At 39.4% G+C, this 27,643-nt stretch overlaps 3 protein-coding genes across 4 annotated transcripts; 2 read left to right on the forward strand and 1 right to left on the reverse strand.

Moving 5' to 3' along the window:
• Nucleotides 1-662: 662 nt before the first annotated feature.
• On the reverse strand, nt 663-5,265 carry ppa1b (inorganic pyrophosphatase 1b). Its single transcript, XM_083923033.1, has 11 exons — nt 5,137-5,265; nt 3,963-4,027; nt 3,444-3,497; nt 2,982-3,101; nt 2,776-2,862; nt 2,480-2,606; nt 2,260-2,387; nt 1,590-1,675; nt 1,392-1,467; nt 1,237-1,276; nt 663-1,142 (listed from the first exon to the last, which is right to left on the reverse strand). Exons 1-11 carry the CDS (start codon nt 5,195-5,197, stop codon nt 1,111-1,113), a joined length of 876 nt encoding a protein of 291 aa, XP_083779159.1. The 5' UTR covers nt 5,198-5,265; the 3' UTR covers nt 663-1,110.
• Nucleotides 5,266-7,559: 2,294 nt separating this feature from the next.
• eif4ebp2 (eukaryotic translation initiation factor 4E binding protein 2) lies at nt 7,560-12,971 on the forward strand. The gene is made up of 3 exons (XM_083923043.1): nt 7,560-7,857; nt 9,208-9,387; nt 10,834-12,971. Exons 1-3 carry the CDS (start codon nt 7,725-7,727, stop codon nt 10,863-10,865), a joined length of 345 nt encoding a protein of 114 aa, XP_083779169.1. The 5' UTR covers nt 7,560-7,724; the 3' UTR covers nt 10,866-12,971.
• Nucleotides 12,972-14,913: 1,942 nt separating this feature from the next.
• On the forward strand, nt 14,914-19,253 carry rps24 (ribosomal protein S24). Of its 2 annotated transcripts, XM_083923041.1 has the most exons (6): nt 14,914-14,975; nt 15,992-16,057; nt 16,168-16,377; nt 17,565-17,678; nt 18,574-18,594; nt 19,168-19,253. In XM_083923041.1, exons 1-5 carry the CDS (start codon nt 14,973-14,975, stop codon nt 18,577-18,579), a joined length of 399 nt encoding a protein of 132 aa, XP_083779167.1. In that variant the 5' UTR covers nt 14,914-14,972; the 3' UTR covers nt 18,580-18,594; nt 19,168-19,253. The 2 variants fall into 2 exon arrangements, with proteins under 2 accessions (XP_083779167.1, XP_083779168.1); XM_083923042.1 differs by lacking the exon at nt 18,574-18,594.
• Nucleotides 19,254-27,643: the final 8,390 nt, after the last annotated feature.

Raw genomic sequence — 27,643 nt, forward strand, 5'->3', positions numbered from 1 at the left:
GGGAGACAAGTTGTGAGGGAAAAGATCATTTTACTTTTAATTTTTGGGAATATTTCATATGCAAATTCTTTACAATATTAACATATGCAATGTTCTAGTCATAAGTTAAAATTTGTTGCTCAGGCACAATTTAGAGATCTCAATCATAATGGTCATAATGTGTTTGACTGTGAGGATCTAAAGATCAATTTCATTGTAAATGTTATGATCCTGTTGAGTAGTAAATTTGATTCACTTAAAGAATCCCCAATGTGTTCTACTCACAGAAATAGAATGAAATCTAATAATTAAAATAATTAAATCAAACAAAATCTTACCTTATTTTGTCATTAAACTTACATTTTTATTTATTTATTCATTGGGCCATATACACTTTGATTGTACCTCCCATTTTGTACTGTTTACCACTATTGTTATAGGAAAATAAGAGATGCACACACTTCATAGTACACATTTATGACAATCATTTAAGCCAAAAGAATGACCTAACACCTTTTTTATGCAGTCTATGCCTAACACATCAGAAACAGCCATGTGAAAACAGTACGTATGCTTCTAAATATATTACATTAAAAAGAAAAATAGTGTAGGGTACTGAACACTCGATGGCAGCTTTATCACAGTGGCAGACGTTCAGGCTAAAGTATAGTGTTCATAAAGTCAAAGCAAATCTCTAACTTAATTCCCTCACAACTCTCTCACTAACACCTCTGCTCGTTGAACTTGTGGCCATGGCATCAAAACGAGAAGCGTGAGTGTTCTTCGGCTAATGTAGAATAAAACTCTATAACACACACTATGATGATAATTTAACCAGAGAAGCTTTATTAAAGCAGTTCAGTCTCGTACATGATGACAGCACATCTCCAAAGAGATCTTTGTTTAATAAGTGGAATTTCATTGGTCAAGACGTAATTACTTCTTTTACTTTTCTCTTTTCCTACAGTACCTAACCACTATGACTCTCCATGTACAGGACAACAGCCAGCCCAGACCCAACCATCCACGTCCCATCCAGCCATCCCATTTGTTCCCGTGGGTGAGACCATGTCATGTGTTCCTATGAGAGATAAGCCTTTCACTCTGCTCCAAATCCAAACAACTCCTGGTTTACTTCCTCTCATAGTAGAACCATTTATCCACTGAAAATAAAAACATTAAAGTCCAAGTCAGAACAGATCCTTCAAGTTCAGCAAAAATGATTTATTTACCAGAATATGTTTTTTGAAAAACTACCTGATGAGGGGATAGGTTCTTCTTTCCCACACGGACATGTCTAAAAATAGAGTGAAACAGCAGTTATGAAATATTAACCAAAGATGAGTGAGGCCTGGTGTTGAAATGCCAGATGTCCTTATGTTGCAAAAAGGGATGAATAAAATCTCACTTACTTCCGCAACAACAGCTTTGGCTTCATCTACTGAGCAGCAGTAAGGGCTGTCACTGGCCGAGACACATGTGTTTTTGCTGTATTGTGTGATAAGACACAATTCATTATTGTGAAACCATAAATTATTACATTACTGTTTACATTTGTCCTAAAAAAAATATTTTTTAGCTGTGGTCAAAGCAGTAAGCACAATGTTTACCAGTTCAGTTCACCAGCATCGGCCTTTTGAGAAATGAGGGCTTTCCAGAAGTTGTGAGTGCTCTTGATTGTTTCAATGGCAAAGTCCTGAAACAAAAAAAGGTCCAAGATGAAAGCAAAGTTTTCAACAAGGTAACTATAAAGAACAAGAAGAAGAGCAAGAACAACCTGCAACATATGCACGTAATTATTATTTTTTTTAAACTAAAGGGACGCCTAACGCCACCGGCCATATGTCTGGAAGTTATATAAATCTTCTTTGACGAAGTTATGAATGCAGTGACTAAATTATAATGTATATTGTTTGTACTGATACTAAACATCCAAGTGTCTGACTGTAGTAGACATTTCATTGTACTATTTTCACTGTATGTTTTATGTCATGTATTTTATATTATGTCTTTTTTTGTGGACCCCAGGATGATTAGAGGTCACTAAGGTGTCAGCTAATCAGTATCCAGTTAATAAGCAATAAACAATCTGTATATTGTTATATTTTAATCTAGTTCAAGTGAAGTCTGCACAAGTTTGACAGGGGCATAAACTACAGTTCCTGGAACTCGTACTTTCATGCAGCAGAGCAAATTTGGCAACTCACAAAGCAGAAAACATTTTCAAAATGTAAACTGACAGTAAAAATGACAGCTAAATAGGGTGTTATGGGCGGAAACCTTGTCTTTGAACTCATCGTTGAAAGCGAACCGGTTTTCTGGTTTCCCATCCGGCACTTTGTACCTCCTGAACCAGTCGATTGTGGCCTCCAGATAACCGGGTTTCAGGCGCTGGACATCACTGATGTCTGAGTGTAGACGGGTACAACAAAACGAGTTGAGTATGACTGATTCAGGACTGCTCAGAAACTTAGAGGACAAAAATAATGAAGGTGCTTACTGTTAAAGTCGTTGGCTTCAGGGTCCTCTACGTTGATTGCAATCACTTTCCAATCAGTCTCACCCTCATCGATCATGGCCAGGACCCCGAGCACCTTTACTTTGATTACCTCCCCGCGGGAACACACCTAAAGAGGATGTTTGAGTTTGCGGTTCATTGCATTCACCGTCATTGTTGTCATACGCCGCGTTATCCATTTTCCAATTAAACTAATGCACACAACAAACAATGACATCCTTAATCACAGACTTAATGAAAGGTGAGAAACATTTACATCATCAGCTAGTGTCGTGTACCTTACTGCCAATCTCACAGACGTCAATAGGGTCGTTGTCACCGCAGCAACCAGTGTCTCCATCTTTGTGTGCGGGATCTTCCCATGTCTGAAACAACACAGAACAAAGCATGCCAGGTGGATTAAGCACAACTACTAAATTGTACGATTTTTGTATTACACCATCACAGCTTTAATCATTGTGAATCTTTCAAACAAATAACTAACCTGAGGAATGGCTCCATAGTTCCATATGTAGCCTTTATGTGGGAAAACATTGGCTACATATCTTAACTTGCCCTTCTTCACATCTTGCTTTACTGGGTTCAAGGGGTCTTTGGTAGCGATCTGAAAATACATTATAATGCTGTTAGTTTTAAAGAAATGATTAGTGATAAAAAAAAAGACAAAAAAGTATATTCTATTTATGTAAAAGTTCATTTATGTAATGCCTTATTGCAATAGAAGAACTTTACACTGGAACCCAGTTGTAATAAAATATGAATTATACCCATTATAAAACAATTATATCTCTGTTTAATCTCGTTTCACCTTCAGATGAAGGTTTATATGTTCTTGTTTGAGTTGAAGACATTTTGTGCGCCATGGTGGGTTCAAGAAAACATGTTAAAACTTTATGAATTCATTGTTAAATACTGTACATTGTGGCAATGTTTTGGACACTCATACCTCCATCTTTGCATTCGTCCACCTTGGTACTTCAACAACCACATGGAAGATGTTCTGCAAGAGACAACAATCCATCATAATTATCTTTTAAATTATTCTGAGATAGTACAGGACGAAACTGAAGATGACACAATCTTGAAAGATCATCACTCCATTATATAATGTGCTGCATTCTGGATTTTACTTGCAGTGCATTCCTCAAAACGTTTCCATTAATGGGATGTTTCAGAGAGTTAAGATAATAAATAATCTACTGCAATCACAAGAGATAAGTGACACAGCACTCAGAAGATAAAGAGTAAAGGCCACTGCCTTCGCAAATAGACTATGACCTTGCTCTCCTGGAAAACACTATTTAAATCAGTTTACTGTCTGTGATTAATATGCTGTAGGTAACTTTAAAAAACCTACATCTTAATGGAAGCACAATGGGTGACATTTAAGCAGCAAGTAGATTTTAAAAAGTTACACAATATAAATATATATTTAATGGGGTAAAGGTCACAGATGCTACTGTACCTGTTTCTCATCAGCATACATTGGTATGTCATGGAATGGTGAGATGTACTTTCCCTCAGCATTTCCTGTAAAGCAGAATCAGATTAAAAACTGCATGAATGTGGCAGACGGGAGAATCATGTTGTCATCGTGTCTAGTAGTGCATTTGCCAACTGAGTGCATGCATGCTTTCATAACTGTTTACTTTTACTTCTGGCTTTGTCAAAGAGTTGCTTGATAAAAAAGCACAGATTACAGTTGATGCATTTTTGTTTGCATAGCCCGGCCACTGCTCAGGTCACAAAATTAACAATATTTAGAATTTTTGTACTCTTAATGAGTGGCGGGTAAAACTGTACGACACAAATCTCTGCAAGTGCACCTGACAGAGCAGGCAGTTCCAGTTTAGGTGCCTGAGAGAGAGAGAGAGAGGCCACTGCTTACAGTTATTATTATCACATGCCATTACTGTAATGACCATGGACTGCATTCAGTGGCCGTAAAGTCATGCATTTAGATGAACACTATATTGACTTGCACATATTCTGACACACCTGAGATTTAACTTTGATTTGTATTTTTTAAGAAATATATATATGACTGCAAACAGATGAGGGAGCTATTCCCCAAAAATGGTTAACGAGGATAATCAATAACCTGTCTGTGCAACCACAACTACAGTGAGTCCAACGGGTTAACAACTCGCTGTATTTCTTTTATTAGTCTAATCAAGATCAGCGCATTTATTAACGCATTACAATAAGAGAGGGCGTTGTCCCGGCAACTCCACGCTTTTATGATTTTATGCTACGTGACGTGTTAAAGCACCTGTCGAGATTTCCCGAAATAGCCCACTTCCTTCTAGAAAGCTCGGCCAAGAAAAATGGTCTGATATGTCAGAAACACAGGTCCGAAACCGCATCATCTTATCGGACCTGGTGTTGACTGGGGAAACCGGCACAAATGGCTGACGCAACATTAGGCTATGTGGCTCAAACCGACTACTCGACCGAGTGGAAATATGCCTGATATAATAACATATAAACACCATGAATGATGAGACGAAACAACCCGGCTACAACAAATGAATAAGTGACACGTGTGAGGTTACAGCGAGCCTGTGGGGTTCGTTAGAAGACATCAAAAGTAGCAAGCGATGACAAAACTCTATCATTTCTACTCAGTTTCTACTTACTGAAAAACAACCGGTAGCTCAAGGAGTTCGGGTTCCCCCTCTCTTCCACTGTGAAGCTCATATTTTCTTTCTAGATTTGTATTGCTGGCTCTAGGATGGAGGATGGCGGCGGAAGGAAACGTCTGCGCTAGGTAGAAGGTGCTGTGCAGCGTTGACACCGCGCATGCGCACTTTGCCTAGGACGCCTTCAGGGGCTATCGAAAATATCGACTTTAAAAGATGAAAAGACCAAAATACATCTTTTATTGTGGTCATCAAAAATGTTAACCAAATGTTGTTTATTGTTAGGTATTAAAGTCTGTTCACCGATTCAACGTGCTGAATATATTTCGCCATTTCTAGATGCTTGAAATGATCAGTCAGTGCTAACCCTGCTTGGCATATCATAGTTTCCCCTCAAAATCCTATCTGAAAATAAAACGTTGAATGAAACCGCAAATAATTGTAAACCCCCCCACAATCTTTGCAATATATATATATATATATATATATATATATATATAATATGTAGCCGTGGAGGCAACGTGAAGTAGTGATCTTTATCTACTGGAATATGTTACCTATCTATAAAATATATCTAAACACTAAAACTTCAAGTTATAACAACATACATGCCCTTGGTCAATACTATGTGTTTTTAAAAGCTATAAGTCAATTTAATTAAATGACATAATTGTCTGTATATATAACCCGCCAAATGTTCAGGGCAATGTGCCTAAAACAATCTTGATCTAGTCTGGACGTACTGAAGTTTAAACTACAGTTATCTCTTGTTGCAAGTTGCAAGTGAGATCTGGGTCCTAGTCCTGTATTTGAATTATCATTGTAAATTGTTACCAATCAAGGAATGCTGTCAACTTTATCAAGCAGCAACTGCATAGTTTCAGACTTCTCTGTCACCGTCAGGGTATAAAACTTATTGCTAATTGTTTTTGAAAAATGTCACTTTCCATCCGTGTGTGTGTGTGTGTGTGTGTGTGTGAGAGTGTGTGTGTGTGAGAGAGGGAGAGAGAGAGAGAGAGAGAGAGAGAGAGAGAGAGAGAGAGAGAGATAGAGAAAGAAAGAGAGAGAGAGAGAGAGAGAGAGAGAGAGAGAGAGAGAGAGAGAGAGAGAGAGAGAGAGAGAGAGAGAGAGAGAGAGAGCGAGAGAGAGAGAGAGAGACTAAGTTAACTTACAGTAATATAATCATTACCTGTGGGGGGAAAAACTAGAAGCACTTGAATGCAGCATCGAATCTTCATTGACAATGACATAGTATAAACTAGTATACTCAGGAAAATGCACTAATATTAAAATGTAGCAGTACCATACATTTTGTGAATTAATGTAATTTGTTTGCTCGTTTAAAACCCTTTAGTTATGCTCACACACACATACAGTGGAATACCTTTTCAATTTCAATTTTGAACAATTAGATGAGAATATTCTAGCCTTCAATAAGACCACAGTGTGCAAATAATAAATAAAAGTATAGCTAAACAATATAAAGAAAATAAAGTAAAAAATGAAGTATAAAAAAATAATTCAAACATAAATAAACAATGACAACAATAGTCACAATATGTCAAACAGGGGCCACAAAAAACAATTCATCAAAATATGTAAATGTGCACTCAACTTTTCTGATCTTTACAAGCAATGGTGAAATGTAAGTACATTCACTTAAGTGTTGTACTTAAGTACAATTCTGAGGAACCTATATTTTACTTGACTAATCCACTTTGTTACTTTATACTTCTACTCCACTCAATTCAGAGGAAATATTGTACTTTTTACTCCCCTGCATTTATTTGGTAACTTTACTTACTATTTACTTTACATATAAAGATTATTAATACACAAATAAAATAACATATATTTTATAGATTAAGCTACACAACCGAATCTAAAGTAAATGAAATTAACCCCATCTTTATCAGCTGCAACCTTGGATACTAATCTGTCAATATTTATAATCCAGTAGCCTAATATATTATTCTGAAACAGGCCAGTCTGCATGATGAGTAGGTCTACTTTGACTTTTTGTACTTTAAGTGCATTTGATGTTAATATTTTTGCCCTTTACTTTAGTAACATTTTGAATGCGGGACTTTTACTTGTAACGGAGTATTTCTACAGTGTGGTATTACTACTTTTACTTAAGTAAAGGCTCTGAGTAGTTCTTCCACCACAGCTTCATTCAATTGAGTGATGATGTCCTTAGCATAGGTTAATTGTTATAGTGTGACCAGTTTTGTTTCAACACATTTTTCTACGTCTCTCCAAAATACAGAAGAAAGGGTGGCAGTGACAGGAGGACACATGAAAAAGCTCTTTCTGGTTTATGTTCCTCAAAGTATATAAAAAAGTAGGCTGTCCCATCACACGGACACAGCTGACTTCATATCCGCCCGCAGCCTGTCGTGCTTCCTGCCTTTGCCGAGGGAGGGGACGGTGCTGACGGCTGGGAGGACGACCGGAGAGACAAGGAAGCTTTTCGGGAAGATAAAAGAGAGTAGGGGAACGGCCCTGGTGTCCACCGTCCGTCGGGAAGTAAACACTCTAATTTTCTGTAGCTGCTGGATCTGTCACCAAAATCGGCGCCGAAAATGTCGTCCAGTCGTCAGCTTAGCGAGAGCAGGGCCATCCCGACCAGGACGGTGTTGATCAACGACACAACGCAGCTACCTCATGACTATTGTACCACCCCTGGAGGCACTTTATTCTCTACCACTCCTGGAGGTAAGGGGGCACATCGTCTACTTTTATCTTGCTTCTTAATAGCATGGAGGATGGTTATCATTCTGGACTCTCACCAACCCTTTAACACCTTCATGGCTGCCTTGTCATCTCGACCAAAACAAAAACAAGGCGTAGCCCCGCCCCCCGCGCTGCTTCGCGGCTGTCTGATTGGCTGGTTTGCAGCGCAGAGATTCTGATGAATGCCTTGTTATCGCCTATTGCAGTTATAATATTTAAAGAAGGTGGATATGTTCTGTTTGTCCTCCCTTGGCAAACATGAATGTATTAATCAACAATATACCAGATGCTGTACATCAGCTATGTATCCAGATTGAAATATGAGATTCATGTAAGTGTATATAAGGCCCTTTCAAATAGTGAAGTACAATAAATCTAGGATACTGTACACACATCACTGCATGACTGTGATATTTTATCTCGACACTGTGTTGCTGACATGCTTTGTGTCTGTACAGTTACTGCACAGGAAGGTTAGAGTCTTTCAAGGGTTTTTGTTTATTTCCATTATCGATTAATAGTTTTGCCTATTAAATATCAGAAAATAATGAAAAATGTTTATTACAGTCCAAGGTCAAAGTATTTTGTCCAAGCAACAGTACAACCCCTCAAATATATTGACTTTACAATTAAATAAAACAGATAAAAGCAGCAAATGTAAACATTGAATAAGCCAAAGCCGCATTTTTGTGAAATGTGGCATTTGTGCTTAAAAAATGACTCAAACTACAAGTTGCCTATCATTGTTTTGCCTGTATATTTTCTGTCATTTAACAATAAACTTGTATCCTATCTTATCTTAATCAGTTAATCATTCACTCATTTCAGATCGTATTCAATTACTCATTTGGATTTAGATTGTTAAATATTGATGCTTAGAGTGGTTTCCAAACGGAAGACTTTGACGACCAGAGAAAAAACATTAATTCAAACTAGAGTCAAACAGCCTTTGGTCACAGTAGACATTTTGACCTGTCAAACAAATATGTTACTGATCAAATCCATCGTTATTAGTTCCACATGGGATTTTCTGTCATGAAAAGTCAAAGTGGCTGCTGTTAAAAGGGTCAGTGAATGTGATAAATGTGGGAACGATAAACCAAAGTGCAGTGATGCCAGCAAGGTTATCAATATCAATTTATTCAGAAAGCAAACAACATATACAGTAAGAAGTAAGTACTGTAAGAAAGGTAGATGCTTTTAGACAAAATGGCTTTAATCTGGGTGCTCTGGATGAAGGCCAGCCTTTTCACTCACAGCACATTTGATAGTGCCCGATACTTCTTCGGATAGAGCATGAGTAACTGAAACTTGATACGTGTCCTGTTGCAGGAACCAGGATCATCTATGATCGGAAGTTCCTACTGGACAGGCGTAATTCCCCCATTGCCCAGACTCCCCCAGCTCACCTGCCTGTCATCCCTGGGGTGACCAGCCAAAATGTCCTGAGGGAGAACAAGAAGAACGAAGCCAACAACCACATCAACAACCATGATGGCAAGCCCATAACCGGTAAGAGTCTCCAGTCCCTCTCTTCTCAAATATGTGACAAACACACCCTCTATTGTAATTATGCTGTAATTATTCCAGTTAATACCCACAATGTTTCCCCTAGGATGTTTACCAGCGGCCGTGCTGAAGTGGACAGGTTTCATTTTGCACTGTTGGGAGATATTTAGCCCATTTGTTGACACGAGACGGGCTACCCCAACCGTACACAGTTAAAAAAGGCGAATTACGTTTAATAAAATGCTCTAAGACTTCTTGCCTTCCCTCCTCCTCCCCTCTCCTGTCCTTCTACTCTTCCTCTTTCCTCTCTCCTGTCCTTCTACTCTTCCTCTTTCCTGCCCTCTCACCTTTGTTTCCATAGTTTCCTGTCTCACCTTTACAATCTGTAGTCCTGTCTAACAGGTGCGTTGCTAGAGAGTGAAAACATCCGGGGCTGTAGCCCAGAAGTTAGAGTCCTTTTCAGATAGGAGTTCAGGGGAACATAATCTGTTTTCATCATATGCAGTCACTACGGTAACCGCAGAGGCACTCAGCTTAAAGTCTCCAGTTAACAGGGTCACTTGTTAAACCCAAACACCGGCAAGTCAGTCTGCTTCAAGTTTGATTTTGAAGTTATTACTTGTCAGTGTGGACACGTGAGAATTTTGCAGTTTTCAATCAGCATTATGTTTTTTTTTATTAATTTGACGGCACAGAGATCCGGGGCTATAGCCCCAAATGCCGAGGTCTAACGACGCGCCTGCTGTCTAATAATGGAACACATGAAGTAAAGTACCTGATTAAGCAAGCTGAGTTTACAGAGGTTTTCATTGATCACATTTAGGTCTGTCAGCAAAATAACATTTAAAGATTAATTCTAAAATAGAGTCCTAACGTTACACACATTAATAAATCATGAATTTGATTTGATATTTGCTCCTGAGTTACGTTTGTACTCCGGGACCACTCCCAATACCTGTGATGTTCCATGTCCTGCCTAGGTCTCTCTTGAACTCCATTGTAGGTATAGAGAGACCGGCAACGGAGCCTTCGTTGCCACCAAATGACCAATAACCACCAGAATGCTAAGTGATGGATATTGTAAAAATATATATCAATACAAATCAACAAATATTGATTTCAAAATGACTTTATTGCTTTAAAAATTGTCCTCAAGAGTCTCAATTAAATTGAGTATGAATCAAAACCTTCTATAAACTACGGCAATGTCAGGGGGTGATCTCTAATCCTCGCTTGTCCTTTCTTGAATCTAGCTTGACTCTTGCTGCTAAGGGATAGTAAATGTATTGCTATTTGGGGAGAGTTTTAGAATCTGCACAAATCATTTAGCTGTGGTATATGCCACTGTTGAATACATATTGGGGAAACACTGAGCTGTCATTATAATAAAGGAGCCCGGCCTTTTGCAAACACATCTCAGCAACCTATTGTCTTTGTTTTGTTTTCCAGGTGATGATGCTCAGTTTGAAATGGACATCTAACAGACTGGAACCACACCAGCAAAAGCAAATGACCTGGCATCACACGTGCCAGTGGCTTGGCTTGTAGAAAACCAATGTTGTGAGCCCTCATGGCAGCCATCTTCTTTAGCTCTCTGTCTCACTGCTGGATGTGATGTGTGCAAACCATGGGGATTCAGTGTATCATACATACAGGTACAGAGTGACCAACTCTGGAAACTATGTTTATTTGTATAGATTTTCATGGTTACCAGTCGCTAAACCACACAATGGGGGAGCGGGCCTGAATACTATGTACCCAGACACATTATCTAATAAGCAGATTGCAGTGCTCATCTTCCAGCTTTCTGTGAGTCTAGATCTTTAACGGGGCACACTGTAAAACTGACAATATTCCAAGTTAACTGGGAAAGGAAGTGGTCATTTTTAGTATTGGCCTTAGAATCAGTCAAAAGCTTTGATATTCATCACAGTCTGTGGTTATGAAGACCCTTGTAAGCATGTTATTTAAGACATTTGTTCATTTCTTTTTGGAACTACTTGAAAGGCTCCACAATCGGTTATTTGGTCTGTTTAGTTTCCTGCGATGGTATGCAAAGGGACGCTGTGTTTTTATTTTGCAATTAGGTGAAGATTTCATGCCATTCCAAGAATTTAGTTTCCATTACCAACACATGCCTATGTGGTTTTCCCAATTTTCAGGGGCAAACTTTTTTTTTTTTTTTTAAATGCTGTGACTTCAATTGTTGCTAATCATCACATGATTGTATTTCCCACTATCACAGCAAGGTTAATTATAAATCTGACAATTGAAAACCAGCTTTTCATTTAGAATTACATTTCAGTACTGTATAACAATATCAAGCCACTTTATTCATCACTACTGTGACCTTGCTATGAATTTTATTTAGACATTTCTCTCCTGCTGAGAAAGTAAATACATTTTCCCCCCAGATTTGATGTCACTTTGAACTAACTGGTTTGTTTTGTTGGCAAGAGCTTTCAAGGAGGTCATTTTTTGAGTATCCAGACCATATAAACATTAAGATTAGTGTGGAAATGGTTAATATCCTGATGGTAATTGTTGGGTAGAATACAAGATTTTTGAAAAACTTGAAATAATCCAATGTTTTATATGCATTTTATTTTTGAATACAGTTTATTAGTACTGAGGGTATTTGTTTGGATATCAGCATTGTCAAGCCTTTGGATTTGATACAAGTGTTAATGAACCAGAAGGCTTGGTCTGCATCAGGCTTGATAGATCATGCTGACCCTTAATCAACAAACCTGTCCCCAGTGTCCTTAATCCTACCTTATTTTTCTCATGTGTCATGTCTGTCCATGCCTTACTCACATCAAATGCAGTAACTTAAACTAGGTTCCTAGTCATCAATTTGTACTTTCCAACAGATGTTTATTTTTTCACTGTAACATCGAACAAACAGGTAACGTTGAACTTGGCAATTGAGCAAAACAGACACTTTTCATGGGTTTTTTAAAAATGATTTTTCCTTCCTCAAGCAGCTATGAAGGTTGAAAGTGTGATGGCGCACATTTCATTTTGGGATTCTGAAGATGGCAGTGTGGTTAAAAGAATGCCACGTGCTCATTAGTCCCAGTATTTTGTTTGTTTTTGCACACAATCATAGTCCTTTCTGCTAATTGTACTCTGTCCAAGTAGCAGCTCTTAACTTGGCAAATAACTCACTATGAAATTCCCATTTCTTATTCAACATTAATCCACACCACAAATTTGTTTGTCTGTATGACTGGAACCACTGAATGGCTGAAATAATGTCTATCAAAGATTTTCTTTTTTTTCTTTTTGGCTTCGTATTTGATTCTGGCCATGTTATTCATCGAGGGGATGCTTGAACCCAATTTGCGTTGCACATTTTTTGCAGATAAAACTTTGTATTGTGGCATCATAGCTGAGATACAGATTTATTTCAAATCCGTTTGGTTTGACAATGAGGGCTTAACATTGCGTGTTGAAAGAGATTTGAAACAAACATACTGTAACTTTCTGTTCTGATTTATAGTCATTTTATTTGACATGAAACTCCAATGCCAGTGGACACTTTTGCTGCAAGATCAATAAAGTTCCCTAAAAAAAGAAAATAACATGATGTGTTTTTAATCGTCTCTGTTTGCTGTGGTTGTATTAGCTGACTTTAAACGTGACATAGAAACAGGGATGGAATCATTTAACATGACTTAGTAAGGGCCATCATTCTCCCTGTGTTTCAATAAAGAGCAGGAGTCTCTTCTGTATGTTTCAACCACAATGTTTCTTAGTAACCCTGATTCATGCTGTGCAACAGAGCAGAGCCCCTTTCCACATCTGAAATGTCACATATCACAAGTACTCATTAACAAACTAAAAATAAAATCTGCTCCGTAAACATTTAGGTTTTTTGAACCCACTCATTTTCCTATGCACAGGACTATATTTTTAGATAACTAACTGTTAATATCTCTCTTACAGAGCTATGCATGTGAAGTCTAAGTTTTCTGTGAACAAAAGCAATGCATTCAATTATGTTAGAGGTTTCTCCAAACAACCTCTTCTTCATATGTACACCTAAGCCTGGATTTTGGTCGTTTCATTCATATTCATTTTATTGATAATATACCCTATACCCTTTATAGCCCATTATAGATAATGTTATAAATAATATCAACATTATGATAAGAAAAATAGAAATACAAAATGTAGGCCTACATTATACGGCAATAGGCTATGTAGGAAAAAAATAGAAATAATATGTATTCTACAATTCTACAATAAAAACAGTTTTAATAATAATCCTGAAAAATAGTATGTTAAAATGCATGAAGAGTATAAATAAATAACAATATTGTAAATGAAATGTACAGTATAAAGACAGTATTAAGAAGTTGCCACGTAGCCTATAGTCTGCTGTGTGTAGTGTAGCATACCTCATGCGGACATAAAGATGACGGTACACACACAGTGTACAGAGGGTGGTAGGTGAGGGGTGGAGATGGGGCCCAAAATCATATTTTGGCCCTGGGCCCCTAGAACAGGTGTATCCAGACATGTGAAAGCCAATTATCTTGTACATTTTCATAGAGAATGAGCAGAACACCGCCATCTAGTGTCTCAATATTATGTCGCAACAACGGAAAAAAATTCCACCAACACAGGTTGCCATGTTAGTCAGACCCGGTCCACTAGCCTACAGGAGACCAGAGTCTGTTTGAGCCTGTTTGAACCCATCCCCTCATGCAAATCTCACCATAAAAACAAGTATTACAGAGGAGTTTGACTGACAGTTACCATTAGCCATTACAGCTAAGTAAACATGAAAGTTAGCTTACTGATCAAGGAGAAACGTAGGGATATCAGCGGGTGTTTTAATGATGTTGAACTCCTTTATTTCAGTCCTTTATCTTGGCGAATAATGACTCTGGTTTTGCCCGTCTCCGGTCACTCAGCTGCTCGGACAAATAACGCAGCTGCAGGATTGGCAAACTCCATTTGACCCAGTGCCAGCATACAGTAGCTGCACCCAACAACAGACAACCCTGGCAACCCGCAATGCCGGCCTCTATTGGCTGAAACAATGTAAACAGAACGTGACAGAAAGTCATTTTCAAACCCATCAAAAAATATATATATATATATTAATTCAGACTGAATGTATATATATTTTTATGGAAAAGCAATACTTTCATCTGTACTCCTCAAAACAAAGCTTTTAATGAAGATTGTACATATTCAACCTTTAATAACTAATGATACTTTTACAGTTTACACATCCAAGCGACCCAGTCTGTGTTTTTACCTAAAAGTTCTTGCGTTTTATTGAGCTGTCAGCATGAACGTTGAAATAAAAAATAACGTTTTGGTGTTGGGCGTCATGTTTTACCTAGATACGCTAATGTTTTATAGCCCGTTTATTTGTAACGCATTTGAAATACTTTATAATGTAGTAGCTCTATATACTAAAACAATTTCGCGAGTTATTTTATATTGTTTATGTTTTTTTACATCAGGCAACATAACGTACGTACCCACTCATTTTTCGGCAGGCATTAACCCGGTCGCCTGCTGGTCCTTCCTCCTTTTCTACGTCCCTGAGCGAGGCCGGCGTCAAGATGGTGAGTCTTGTGGAAAAATATCAAGTAAAATCCGTTCATCATCGAGGCCATCCGCCCATCGGTACTCATTAAATGCCCTTAAAGTGATGTTAAAAGTGTGCTCTATGGTAAAATGTCAATATTTATGTGACACAAAACTATCAAGAGAGGAAATTCAGCCACCGTCCAAATGCTATCCTAACTGATATCTGTCCGGACGCTACACACACTGTATTCACCTCTTTTCGGACGCCTTGTGTAGTTTCTACATAACAATTTATTCACTATAGAGTCTTTGTGACCTCCACAGTCGCTGAAATACACATCATATTGCATTTAGACTTAATTATAGTCAATAAATGAACGTCAAGTATTAGCTCCTAGCGGCTAGCTTAAGCGTACACTGGTAGCCATGGCCAGGCCCTCATGTTGTCAACAGGAACATTACTATAATAATGTTACTTAGCGTTATTAATTGGCACATGGTTGTTCAGGAACCAGGCTGTATTTTGTCTGTGGAAGCATTTATGTCCTGGCTGGCAAGCTTTTAGCCAAGTTAGTAAGTTAACGTTAGCTGAGAAGCTAAAAGATAATGTTGTGACAGCATGTAGATACCTGTAGAGGTAGGCTGCAGGAAAAATGCTGGAGCCTTTCTTTTTTTTAGTGTTGACCTGTAGTTTAAGCCTGGAGAATAATTTATTTTATTGGTTAATTCAGCAACAAATTCGTACTCATGGCTAGTTTTCTGTAGCCATGTTTCTACTAAATGTGCTTTATCGTATCTCGCTGTACGTGGGTTATCTTCTTTTTACCTTGTGCTTCGTCTTGCTGTATTGTTTACTTTTTTTACCTCGTTGTATTAATCTCTTTTTTTCACAAAATATATTTTAGTGATGGGTGTTGCGGATTAGCAAGCACTATGATACTTGCATTGGGTAGCTGCTCTCAGTTTGTCTATGTACTCTGTATCTGTCCCTAAATAAACCATAAACAAATATTGTCTGGCAATGACCATCATCTTCTACTCTTCTCTTCAGAATGACACAGTGACAGTCAGGACCCGCAAGTTCATGACGAACCGGCTGCTTCAGAGGAAGCAAATGGTAAGTGTTTTAAACCCCTTCTGCAATTTTAATTAGTGTAGATGCCATCATAAGCGGAGTGTTTTTTGTTGTACGCATGTTCATACATTCACTGCCTGTTCTCTGTGTAGGTCGTTGATGTCCTGCATCCCGGCAAGGCCACAGTCCCAAAGACTGAAATCAGGGAGAAACTCGCTAAGATGTACAAGACCACCCCAGATGTCGTGTTCGTATTTGGCTTCAGGACTCAGTTTGGTGGCGGCAAGACAACAGGCTTTGCCATGGTGTACGATTCCTTAGACTACGCCAAGAAGAATGAGCCCAAACACAGACTGGCCAGAGTGAGTTTTTAACAACTGTCTACACAAATGGTTTTACAGTTCAAGCAGCAAATGTCTTATCTGAACCTCTTTTGGGAATTTCTTTTTTTCTGGAAAGCCATGCTTGTATTGCAGAGGCTCCAGCTCCCCCAAAGAATTGTCGGCCACCAAATGCCCCATTTGCACATTGTAGTTTGCAGCAAAGCAACACTTGACATTTACAAAGGTTGCATCACAGTTGGGGTCAAAAGGTATGAAGTTATACCTTGAGCTATAAGTGGATGATCCATAATTTCTAACACACTGTTGGTGGGTGTGTTGTTGGAACAACCCAATAATTTGGAGGCATTTTAAGTCCTTTTCTGAATGTAGACAAATGCATAATTTCCGTTAAAGAAAAATTTCCCCCTCAAAATGATCATTTCTATATCAGTGACTCGGTGTTGCCTTAAATTCATGAAGAACTTGCTTCTGTCATATTCCTCCACAGTGAAAGGAGAATCCAAAAATGGAGGAAAGTCTTGATGCATTGTAGAAATAGTTTACTTTAAATCAACAGCAAAACTATTAAAACACCAGTTTACAAACTGTCACACAACTACAGTATAATTAAAGTCTTGTTTGCTCAGGACTTCCCAAATTTAGCATATGGTCATTTGCCCAATGAAGACCCATGCCAACTTTAAAGGCACTGTACTCAATATTCAGAAAATGAATATTGCTGCAAACAAATATTTGCAGTTTAAAAATATTGTGGAGTACTGACGTCCTAAGCCGAGAATTAAGTCGCTCCCCCTCTGTGTTTGTGTGTGGTTATGTAAGCTTCTCTGCTGCTGTGATAGACGGTCCAGGTGCGCATGTGTGGTAATATGTGGCCGTGAAAAAATTTCAGTATTTTACGTATTTGGGTGAGGGCTGTGTGGAGACAATTCCAACCCACTTGTTTTAGTATTGCAAGTACAGTTCTTTTTTTAAAGCACATCATTCAGTGCTTTTTAGAACTTTTTTAAGTCTCTTCAGTCCATGTGGTGAAGCAGTACACATATTGTTGGTATAAACGTCTGAAAGCCCGGCAATACAATCTTATGGGTTGGCGGTATAGACAGAATGATGTACTCGTTGTGAAAGCATTACATCAGTAGGTCATGATTGCTAATGTATTGAGTATAACGTGGTAGAATTAAGCACTTGTTAATTTGTGTTCTCAGCATGGTCTCTATGAGAAAAAGAAGACCTCAAGGAAACAGCGCAAGGAACGTAAGAACAGAATGAAGAAAGTACGAGGCATCAAGAAGGCCAGTGTGGGCGCTGCTGGCAAAAAGGTATTGTGACTGTTTTATAGACTTTGTGACAAGTGACCAGTCATTAAACATGTTAAGTCGCCTATTGGTTCTGTTTACAACATGAAAACATAATTGTGTTTTCTAATCCAAGCAAAGGAAGGCAGAAATTAGCACACTTAATTATTCCTTGATGTTCATTGCACACCCATTCTTTTCCTACCCTGCTAATCTTTTTTGTTTTCCATGACTCTGACTTAATGTTATCATTTCCCTTTTGTCATCTTTCCAATCGTATCAAATGTTCTTCGGGAACTGTAGAAGGTAAATGTGCATAACTAAACTGCAGTGTGCAGTTAATCCAGGAGTGATGGATAATGGCTAACTCATCCCTTTACACCCTCACCTACCCATAAGAGCCAGAGCCTTAATGCCTTTCCCCGTGGCCTTGACTGATTCCTCCTCTTTAATATTGATTACTAGCTTGACCTGAGAAGAAATTGTGTTGTAGACCCTTTTTTGGAAACCTATGGTGTGTGAGGAGATCCTACAGTCACTACTTATAGTCAAGTGCTAATCTGTGAAAACCCCTGGTGTAGTTTTCATTAACAACAAAATCTTGCATATTCCTGTACCTTCTATTGCACCAATCATTGGCCTAATGACACCAAGATAAGATCTCTGAATAACAAAACCCAGCTGGCCTTTTAATGCCACTGTTTCAGCTATAATTGCTACAGCACAGCTGGTTTGTAAAATGTTGACACTGTCCATGATTAGTTATTGGCTTGGTTCTAAACGCGGTAGAGGACCTGTGGAGTACAACCACTACAAATCCATTCAGAGATCTTTTCTACTGTTTTAATTTTCCACTTGTTAACATTCTTTTGTTCCATCTTTTGTTCTTGATTTTGCTTCCCATGGATTTCTTTTGCAGAAATGAGGTGTCAGTGTGCAGGTATAGAATCAGAACAAGCACGGTGTGCCATTGTGTTGCACATCAAAAGCTAAGACTTGAGCTGTGCCATGCATGTCGCACCTTACTTACCCCTGCAGTATCCGCTCCCCCTTTCCCCGTTTTCCCATGTTTAAAACTCTCCGCTAATAGGTTTTCCCCCTGTCTCATTCCTTTGTACTACTGTCTGCTATGATCGGCATATCAGTTAGACTCTGTCTATTCTGCTTTACCTTTAAACACAAGTACTAATGCTTCAGATCTCTAGTTAATAGAAGCAGAACTCAAATGTAGCATGTGGATCATAGTTTAGTTTTTTTAGTGTGTTGAGTGTGGCAGTTTAACTAAAATCATGCCCAGGTGTGAATTTCTCACTGGATTGAGTTTCCTGAAAATATCTGACTCAAGTCAATTATTTTTTTATAAAGCTTCAGTTCTGTTGGGGGCCTTTTTAAACTGTTTGTCTCATCTAAAAATGCTGTTCAATGGTTTTCTCAGTTTGCACTATTTGACTCACATTGTCAAGAAAGTTATATTGTTGGTGTGGAAATTAATTTTGCTTTTCTCTCCCTACAGTGAGCCCGGACAGTCAGGGAGGTTCTCCGTGCTCAAGATGTTCTTGTATATTGTCATCAAATAAACTTTGGAAAAAATGTGAACAAGTCTTTGCTCCTATTCATTTAAACAACATTTTCTTTTCTGATTCCTTTATCTTATTGTTTGGGTGTCTCTGTAAACATCTCCATTCCTGTTTGTGTTTACACCGAACAGTTGGCAGACAGCCGCTAATCAAATTGACTTAAAGTTGTTGTTTTTTAGGCTGCAGGATAACTGCTATCCACAAGTGCTTTTCATGGCTTTGGCACATTGCGTTTCTAAGGAATCGATGGTGGGTTTTTAGATCAGGATCCACTATTTGTACTTTGGTTTTTGCACATGCTTGAACTTTGATAGTGACATCCAGTGGTTTTGCAATGACATTACTTCAAAGTATCCAATGATCTGATCTTTAATTCAGACATTCACCACTAATTTAACTTGGCTTGGTAGTTTCAAACTTTGAGGCATTTCTCTGCATTTTTCAGACTACTTTAAGCACATTTTCACCAATACTTTCTAATTTTAAATTCTGTAATTTCCCCTTTTTGGACCAGTACTATTCTGCAAACAGGAAGTGTCAGAGTTATTTGTAGTAACCCAAATGGCCACATGAGGACTCCCTTCACTGAAAAAATTATGTTAGTGTTTACCTGTTGGTGCAAGTATTCATCAGCAGTTCGTTCTAGGGGCAAAGACCCTGATGGCCTAATTGTACTAATGCACAGATAAGGCTGTCGGTGTGGACTTTGTTTATAAACACAATTTGGAACAGAATAGATATGCCTCTGTGCAGCGTGACCTTTTCAGATAATTTGCATAGAAATATCCCGAGTGTGTAAATGAAGTGATTAAAATGCCAGGGAATGGTCTGTCCTTAGGGTAACCCCAGCCCACGCCTGCCTCCCAATGTCTCCCATTCTTTTATGGATACCAGCATTTTAAGAGCTGCAACCAGGTCTGCCCTTAGGGAATTTGTGTTTTGCTCTCAGACTGGGAGAAATGTTTCTTTTCTACAAGAAGCTGAAAGTGCAAATGTTAATGGAAGATATAATACTAATTTTATTAACAATGAATGTTAAAGAAAATACATTACATCACTTGTGACTTTCACTTTCTTGCAGGTAACTCCCTCTTTAAGAGCATTATTAGCATATACAGCATGTTGCACATGTGTGATTGTCTTTATCCTTGTAATTTGAAATATATTCATGCCTCTAGAAAGTCTTGAATGTAGGCCAGACTCTTTTCCACTAGAGTCCTCAGTGCCTACACCACCAGGAAAAAAAAGGGAAAAACAGTAGCTCGGAGGCACTTCCATTGACACATTTTGAATTGTGGGCCCTTCTTTCCCAGTAGAAGGACCTATATACGCCCAGCATCCCCTGTGGGCTCTTCTTCAATCGATGCCAACAGGCTAAGGTTAAACACTGACAGTTTATCAAGATAATTTGGACCACAACACAACTGAAACGGGTTACAATATCAAGACCCCGCTGATTAAGTGAACAGTGAACTTGTATAAAGGTGAAAATATTAAAGGAAAATCCATTTTCCAGTAGAGCACAGGGGCATCCAACATGTTGGCGCCCAAATAATTATACTTCATCTTTTTTTCCTCAACAGAATCCTAAACTCACTGTGACCCAGAAAATAGCAGGCAGATTCATTTATCTCAACTAAAGTGTGATGGTGGCACTGTGGAGGATGAGAGTGGGCGTATTGCATAGGTGAGGAGGAGGAGGAGGAAAAAAGGGTGCAGGGGACAGACTGGGAGAAAGCAATGAGGTCTCCTACAGCTCTGCAGCGCTTTAACTGGTGTGTGTTTGTGGGAGGTTTGACATAAGTGGAGCTATCAACCCAGGGACTGGTAACAGATGGTGTTGGGAAATTAAGCTCCTCTCTCCACAGCCTTGTCGGTCTGTCCCAGGAGTCTCTGCCTCTCTGTCTTTGTATCTCTCTCTTCGTCTGTCCCTGCAGCGTCTCACTCATTCTTCTTGCTCCTGTTTCTTCTGCCCCCCCCCCCTTTTTTTGTTTGAAAATCAGTTTCTCTACCCACACATCCTGTGTTTTTGTTTTTAAAAAAAGGAAAGGAGAATGGAATCAGAAGGATAGGTAGCAGGCTGATGCATGCAATAAGCGGGTTATTATTGAGAGAGTAACAGGAAGAAATAAACTGAAAGGAGGACAAAGAAGATGCGAAAGGGTGGAGGGGGGGTGATGTCATGAGTGATAAGCTAAAGGGGTTGAGGATGGAGATGAGAGATATTTGGTCAGACGGTGATGTACGGCGTTGAGGTGCAGAGTACATGTGATGCAGGCTTGTGTGTTTGCAGGCACACTGTACTCTAGATGCAGTCTCAGCGTCAGGAGGCTGTCGCCGAGGGCCACCAGGGACCCCGGCACATACCAAATAAAACCAGATAAAGGACTATATTCACCTCTGGTTTCCTTTAGGGCGGGAGGCAGTTTTGCAATGAGAATATTCCTCTGCCTGCTCGTACGACTAAGGTGTTTTTTTCAGTCAGGTTTATGATAGATAGTTATGAGGTACACATGTTTACGCCCTCACAACAGGTGCAGTTTTAATGGCCTGTCTCTCTCCACGCAGAGAGTTGACTTGTGGTATTATAAGGAGAAAATGATGTTTTCATAATGCTGTGTATACTAGTTAATGTAACAATGTGGTTCTAAACTGGATATTTTATAGCCATTCATATTTCTTTCATACTTGATGTTCTACCACATGTAGCTGTAATAAATACCAATCTGGCCAGTGTTTGTTTTGCAAGCATCAGCTACAAACTGTATGTTTTTTTTCACAGTGAACATTTTTGCACAGGGCAACTTTGTGCTGTAAAGTGTGTCCAGACATTCGAGGATGCTATGCATCTTAATGAGGTATGTCTCTCTTGTTGGCCTCAGCAGGGGAATCATCACAGCTCATTTTGCAGTCCTGCAGTGTCCTATCAGCTTTGGCAGCCTGCACTAAGTTCACTCCATCTGCCAGTTGCTAGGTGCTGATATATAAAATGATCTGTGCCTTGGTAGCCCCTGAGCACCAGGGAAGTGATTTGCTTTTGAGGACAAACTGTGTTTCGTGAATCCTAATTATCCTCTTTGCATCACCAGACTGACATGGTTTTGTCATTTATCCCTCTTTGGTAGTGGCAGAAAAGGGAATGGGAGGGGGGAGACTACAGCAAACTACATCTGCCCAAACAGACAGAGCTCCCATGGATACTGTACGGTCACTGAAATGCAACAATGCTATTTTTCCATCAATTCATTTTCACAGGTTCAGGGAGGGGTGCAAAAAAAAAGACCCACGCTGTCTAATATTTGGCACTCTAACCGGTGTGCACATGTGAAAAATCCCTTCTCGGTTTCAATCATGTGAGGTGTATTGGAACCACTATGTGGCCTTTTTTCAGACTGCGAACACGTTGTCTGACGTTTTGAGAACATCAGACTGGTGTAAATGCGTGTCAGCCCACCTGCCTCCACACCACCTCCTCCTCATGAATTCTGTTCATTTTAGTTGGCATGGAAGGATAGTCTGAAGAAAGGGGAGAATAATGTGGATGGCTGTAGAGGAGGTGAGAAATAAGGGGCTTGGATGTAGGAGAGGTAAAGGAGGGAGGGAGAATTGTGAGGGTGTGGTAATGAGAAAGGGCAGCAGATGTGAGTGACAGTATGATGGAATGCTCTGTGTGATAGCCATTCTGTACTCTCCAGACTTGGAGGCGTGTGTGTGTGTGTGTGTGTGTGTGTGTGTGTGTGTGTGTGTGTGTGCGTGTGTGTGTGTGTGTGTGTGTGTGTGTGTGTGTGTGTGTGTGTGTGTGTGTGTGTGTGTGTGTGTGTGTGTGTGTGTGCGTGTGCGTGTGCGTGTGTGCAGTCACTGAGGAATCATGTGTCCATCGTGTGTTCTTGGCTTATAGAGAAAGGATTTCAGGTTTGTGCAAAAACTATCGTTATAGGCACATCATTTTCCAGGCAATTCATCATGGTCCATCAATTTGCTATATAATGCAGCATAACCACGCCCTCGAGCTGATGCTGCCACTGCTGTGGTAGACTCTTGTCGCCCTGCTCTTTTCTTTACATGATGTTAATATTGATATTTTTGGTAATCATTGGCTTTTTATTCACCTTCTTGCTAGCAACCGGCTAACTTAGCTCAGCATAAAGACTGGTAACAAGGCGAAACAGCTAGCCTCCACTGTCCTGAGCAGGGGTTAGCAACCTTGGGCCGGGTGCCACCAAAGGCACACGGCAGCTTAACCAATAGCACAAGTGTGCAAGAAATGTTTGGGGAAATGTTGTAGCGCTTCCTCATCCACAAGCATTTTCTATATTTTTATGAAGCCACTAATGGTTTAAAGGAAAAAATGCTCAAGAACTGCTTTCAACCCTTTGTTGAACAGTGAGTGCCTTAATGCGGGCTCAGAAAAAAAAGAAATTGCTTAATGTAGCTTCATGAAGCTCTCGTTTGGACATCACTACCTTTTCCCCATCGACATGCGTGGAGGTCCGCCCCACTCTGCCTCTGATTGGTTAATACTTATATGTCTTGCATATGCATACGTCTTGTCCAGAAGTAACCAAATCAGCCTACCTGCACATCCAAAATTACTAACGTACACATGATATCTAATTTCTTTAATGCCCGGACAAGAAATAGTCCAGCACATAACCTCCGGTCAAACTACAATGTGTTGTTTTACACAGATTTTGTACTTCAACAGATTGATATGAGTGGTGTACCGATTTTCTCATGTTATTTTTTCCAAAATATCAAACTCTTCCTTTAAATATCTTTGTCTCTTTCTTCAAATGTCAGTTATAGTTTCTAGTAAAGGCATAAGAGTGACATCTAGTAGAGATGAACAAAGAGATAAATTATGAAAAGCACAGAAAATTACATCCCATAAACCCAAATGGTTTCCAACTTATCCTGTTTGTAGGGACATTAGCTACATATGGACTCATTTATAGATTCTATTTGTGGAGAAAATGCCCCCTCGAGCACAAGCCGGGTCCAGTTTTCTTCAATCAATGAAACAAATTTGTGTTTAGGACTTAACATTGCATCATGCAGCTTCTGACAATATGACTGTGGTACATGGTTTTCCGATAGCAGTCTGAAACCAAATTGTCTCAGTCTCTCGTGGGTGCGCAGCAGTTTGATATAGTATCTCTCTCTCTATAACATTGAAGAACACGGTCAAATTGTAATGGACTTAATTCCTCGTAAGGATGGGGCAAGGTTGTGCTTGGCCTGCACACAGCACTTGGCTGTCTGTATGGCTGAGTTATTCTGCCATTTCTCAGCCTATGCACATTCCTCCACACTCATTGGTATTCCTGTTCATATTACCCTCTTCAATCAGCAGCAGAGACACTCTGATTAATGGCAACAGTGAGAGCAATCTCCTAGTGATTCATTAAACAGGACCTGCATGAATAAAAAAGGGAGATTTACTCATATTGCCTCTCAGATCCCATAATATGTTCTGTTGCTGGATAAATGCATAATTCATAGTGTTGTTAGTGGCTCCCAACATATATACACATACATGAAGCTATATGAAATGAATGTCAAATTACTCATCATCATTATAACAGGTCATAGTTGGAATAATTGGTGTTCCCTGATTAAGTTTGGGATTTACTCACCAGTCTTTTAACACTTGTCCCAGTAATTAAAATGTAATACATCTTATTATTCCTGTTCATATTTCACTGCACTGATCATTTCCTCACTGGTTCATGTTGGGGTAACGCATACGCCTTGACATGTTTAGGGGTCTAGCTCTTTTTATTTTAGAGACAACAAGAGCTCAGCACAGTAAACTGAATATTTATTTGTGGTAGTAAATATCTGCCTTACCTTTTCAAGGTGAAACATTTTCTAAAATAAGCCATAAATTAACCCATTATCATCTTTGGTTTTTATGGCATTTAAACATCTATAACTCATCTATAACTGCAGCCCAGAGAAAATCACAATATACTTACACAAGGACTTGCTGGTTGTCAGTGGTACTAAATTATGAAAATTAAATAACCTGTTAAACATTCGGTTAATTGGAATAGTGTCCCACTATTATACTGCTATATGTCTATATTTGCTGACTCAAAATACTGGTATAAATGTTGCTATTTTATGCTCCTGAAATTGATACCAACCGCGACAGTGATGCTGGTTGCTTTCACCTTGTGAGTGTGTGTGTGTGTGTGTGAGTGTGTGTGTGTGTGTGGGGGGGGGGGGGGGGGTTTATGTCTGTCTGCGGACAAATTTTGTCACAGCAATAACGTCACAACCCTGCAAGATAGAGTCCCAAAGAGTTACAGGTTTGTTAGTTGAGATCAAAATACAAACAGAGTTCAAAAGTGGGTGATCCAAGCAGGGGGGGTGCTGGAAGTATAGGGGTTAGACAGTAGGGAAGGGGCCATGATGGCGTAGCAGCTGGTATGATCCCATATCAAGATGGCTTTAGTTATTTATTCAGTGTGATTGATAAGCAGCTTTGATATTTTTACGTGCTCCAAATCCAGCATTTTTACACTGCTGTCTGCTGTGTTATAGTCGTATTTACTTTTTATGACTCAGTGAGCCCCTTTATTTTACTGACAATACAAGCTTATAGATATGTAACTTAATGTAACTTTACTACTCACAATGAAATGAAATACATGTAAAAGACTTCCAATGAGTACCATAATAAGCACTGCTAACACCACAAGGCAAAAACACGGTCATCTTTTATCTTCACCATAATCTTGCATTTAAGGCTCACAGGTTAAAAATGCTTGAAACCATCACGTGTAAGCTGATTTGGAAGCTAAAGAGAGACATCCCCCAGCACCTGAACCATCGCACTAAACCCATCTCCAGAAAATCACCTTAGAACTCCCATCCACCATATCATCATGGATTGATTCCTATCAAACATTACCCCTGCAAATGTGCATGAGCATGGGCCATCAGGCGAGCGTCATTACTGCTGCTCATTTGTGAGGTAAGAGACGATCAAATGTGACAGGGGCGGAATTAGCTTTGTGTTGAATCTCCGTCACTCTCATCCTAAACTGCTGCTGGGTGGGAGAGCATGATTAAAAGCATATATAATTCCACCCTGCACATTAAAGACCCCGAGCCCCACTTTTGCTTCCACCTTTTTTTTTTTTGCAGCGACACAAAGGCCGTAGCCCTGGCTGCTCTACTGTAGTTCATGACGCTACGATAGAAGCCTCCCCTATTTCTGCTGCCTTTCTTCTTCAAGGTGATTGCTGATCTGAGAGATAAAATGGATGAAAGCATCCAGGTGGAAAGCCAATCATATAGAGATCCCCTGTATTGCTTTTTCATTATAGTACACCTACATGGAGTGGTTGTAGCAGCCAGTGTAACTGATCCGAGGCCATGTTTCTTTACACTAGCTCTATAGCGGTGTATTTTGCAACGAGCAGCCGGCTGTCTCATGGAGTAGTGTTAAAAATCAATAGCATCTGACTTTACCTCTGTCAGAGGCTTTGCTGGAGACCCCATCAGGACACTGCATGCCCTCCACTGTTTCAGTGCAATCCCTAGTTGACTACTAAAGCCACTAGTGAACATTGTAGATGGCAGTCGAGTGCTTGTGGACAACATCATTTTATAGTCAACAGCAGTCTCAGCAGTTCATTTTTAAAAAATTGGTGCTGGTGTATTTACACATATTACTTTCTTCAGCTTTATTGCAATATTTCCAGAGTTACTCAATAATTATACCTTTTTAAAGTACAACATGTTTTAATTCTGCTTTGAAAAACTTGCTTGTTTAGCCACACTAGCAGGAAGCCTCTAGCGATCAGTTCTGCCCCTCACTTTTGTCCAGTCGTAAATATCTCAACTGGATGAATTGCCATGGATTATTATTTTTTTGGCAGTTTTTAAGACTTTATGTAGGATAGACAGGAAATGGGCTGAGAGAGAGGGGGGAGATATGCAGCAAAGAGCTGCAGGTTGGAGTTGAACCTGAGGCCGCTGGCTCGAGGACCCTCAGCCTCTTTACATGGAGCGACTGCTCTAACCACTCAGCCACCGGCAACCCCTGCCATGAAATTTTGTACAGACATTTCAGCTGCCCAGATGATGTATTCTCATGACTTCCAGAACCTTTGACTTTTCATCTAGCACCACTGCCAGGTCAAGTTTTTAATACTTTGGAGCAAATACCTGAATTCACATTTGTTATTTGTGTTTAGTGCTAATTAGTAACTGTTAGCATGCCAACACACTAAACTTAGACGGTGAACATGATAAATAGTATACCTTCCAAACTTGATAAACATTATACTTGCTGAACATTATTATTTAGCTGAAAAGCACCTCTGTGGTTAAAGGGATACTTTAATGTGGAGGAGGCCAACAAGATTTTACAATGAGACTTGGTTACACACAATAACT

This window comes from Echiichthys vipera (genome assembly GCF_963691815.1).
Source record: "Echiichthys vipera genome assembly, chromosome: 11".
Classification (NCBI taxonomy): Eukaryota; Metazoa; Chordata; class Actinopteri; order Perciformes; family Trachinidae; genus Echiichthys; species Echiichthys vipera.

Excerpts from the sequence above, each read along its gene's own strand:
- ppa1b (XM_083923033.1), bottom strand. The coding sequence starts at position 5,197 with ATGAGCTTCACAGTGGAAGAGAGGGGGAACCCGAACTCCTTGAGCTAC. Across the intron at positions 2,388-2,479 it reads TGAAGCCAACGACTTTAACA|ACATCAGTGATGTCCAGCGC; the intron begins GTAAGCACCTTC and ends GTCTACACTCAG. Across the intron at positions 1,468-1,589 it reads GATGCTGGTGAACTGAACTG|CAAAAACACATGTGTCTCGG; the intron begins GTAAACATTGTG and ends CACACAATACAG.
- eif4ebp2 (XM_083923043.1), top strand. The coding sequence starts at position 7,725 with ATGTCGTCCAGTCGTCAGCTTAGCGAGAGCAGGGCCATCCCGACCAGG. Across the intron at positions 7,858-9,207 it reads ATTCTCTACCACTCCTGGAG|GAACCAGGATCATCTATGAT; the intron begins GTAAGGGGGCAC and ends GTCCTGTTGCAG. Across the intron at positions 9,388-10,833 it reads TGATGGCAAGCCCATAACCG|GTGATGATGCTCAGTTTGAA; the intron begins GTAAGAGTCTCC and ends TTTGTTTTCCAG.
- rps24 (XM_083923041.1), top strand. Across the intron at positions 16,058-16,167 it reads TGCTTCAGAGGAAGCAAATG|GTCGTTGATGTCCTGCATCC; the intron begins GTAAGTGTTTTA and ends TTCTCTGTGTAG. Across the intron at positions 16,378-17,564 it reads CCAAACACAGACTGGCCAGA|CATGGTCTCTATGAGAAAAA; the intron begins GTGAGTTTTTAA and ends TTGTGTTCTCAG.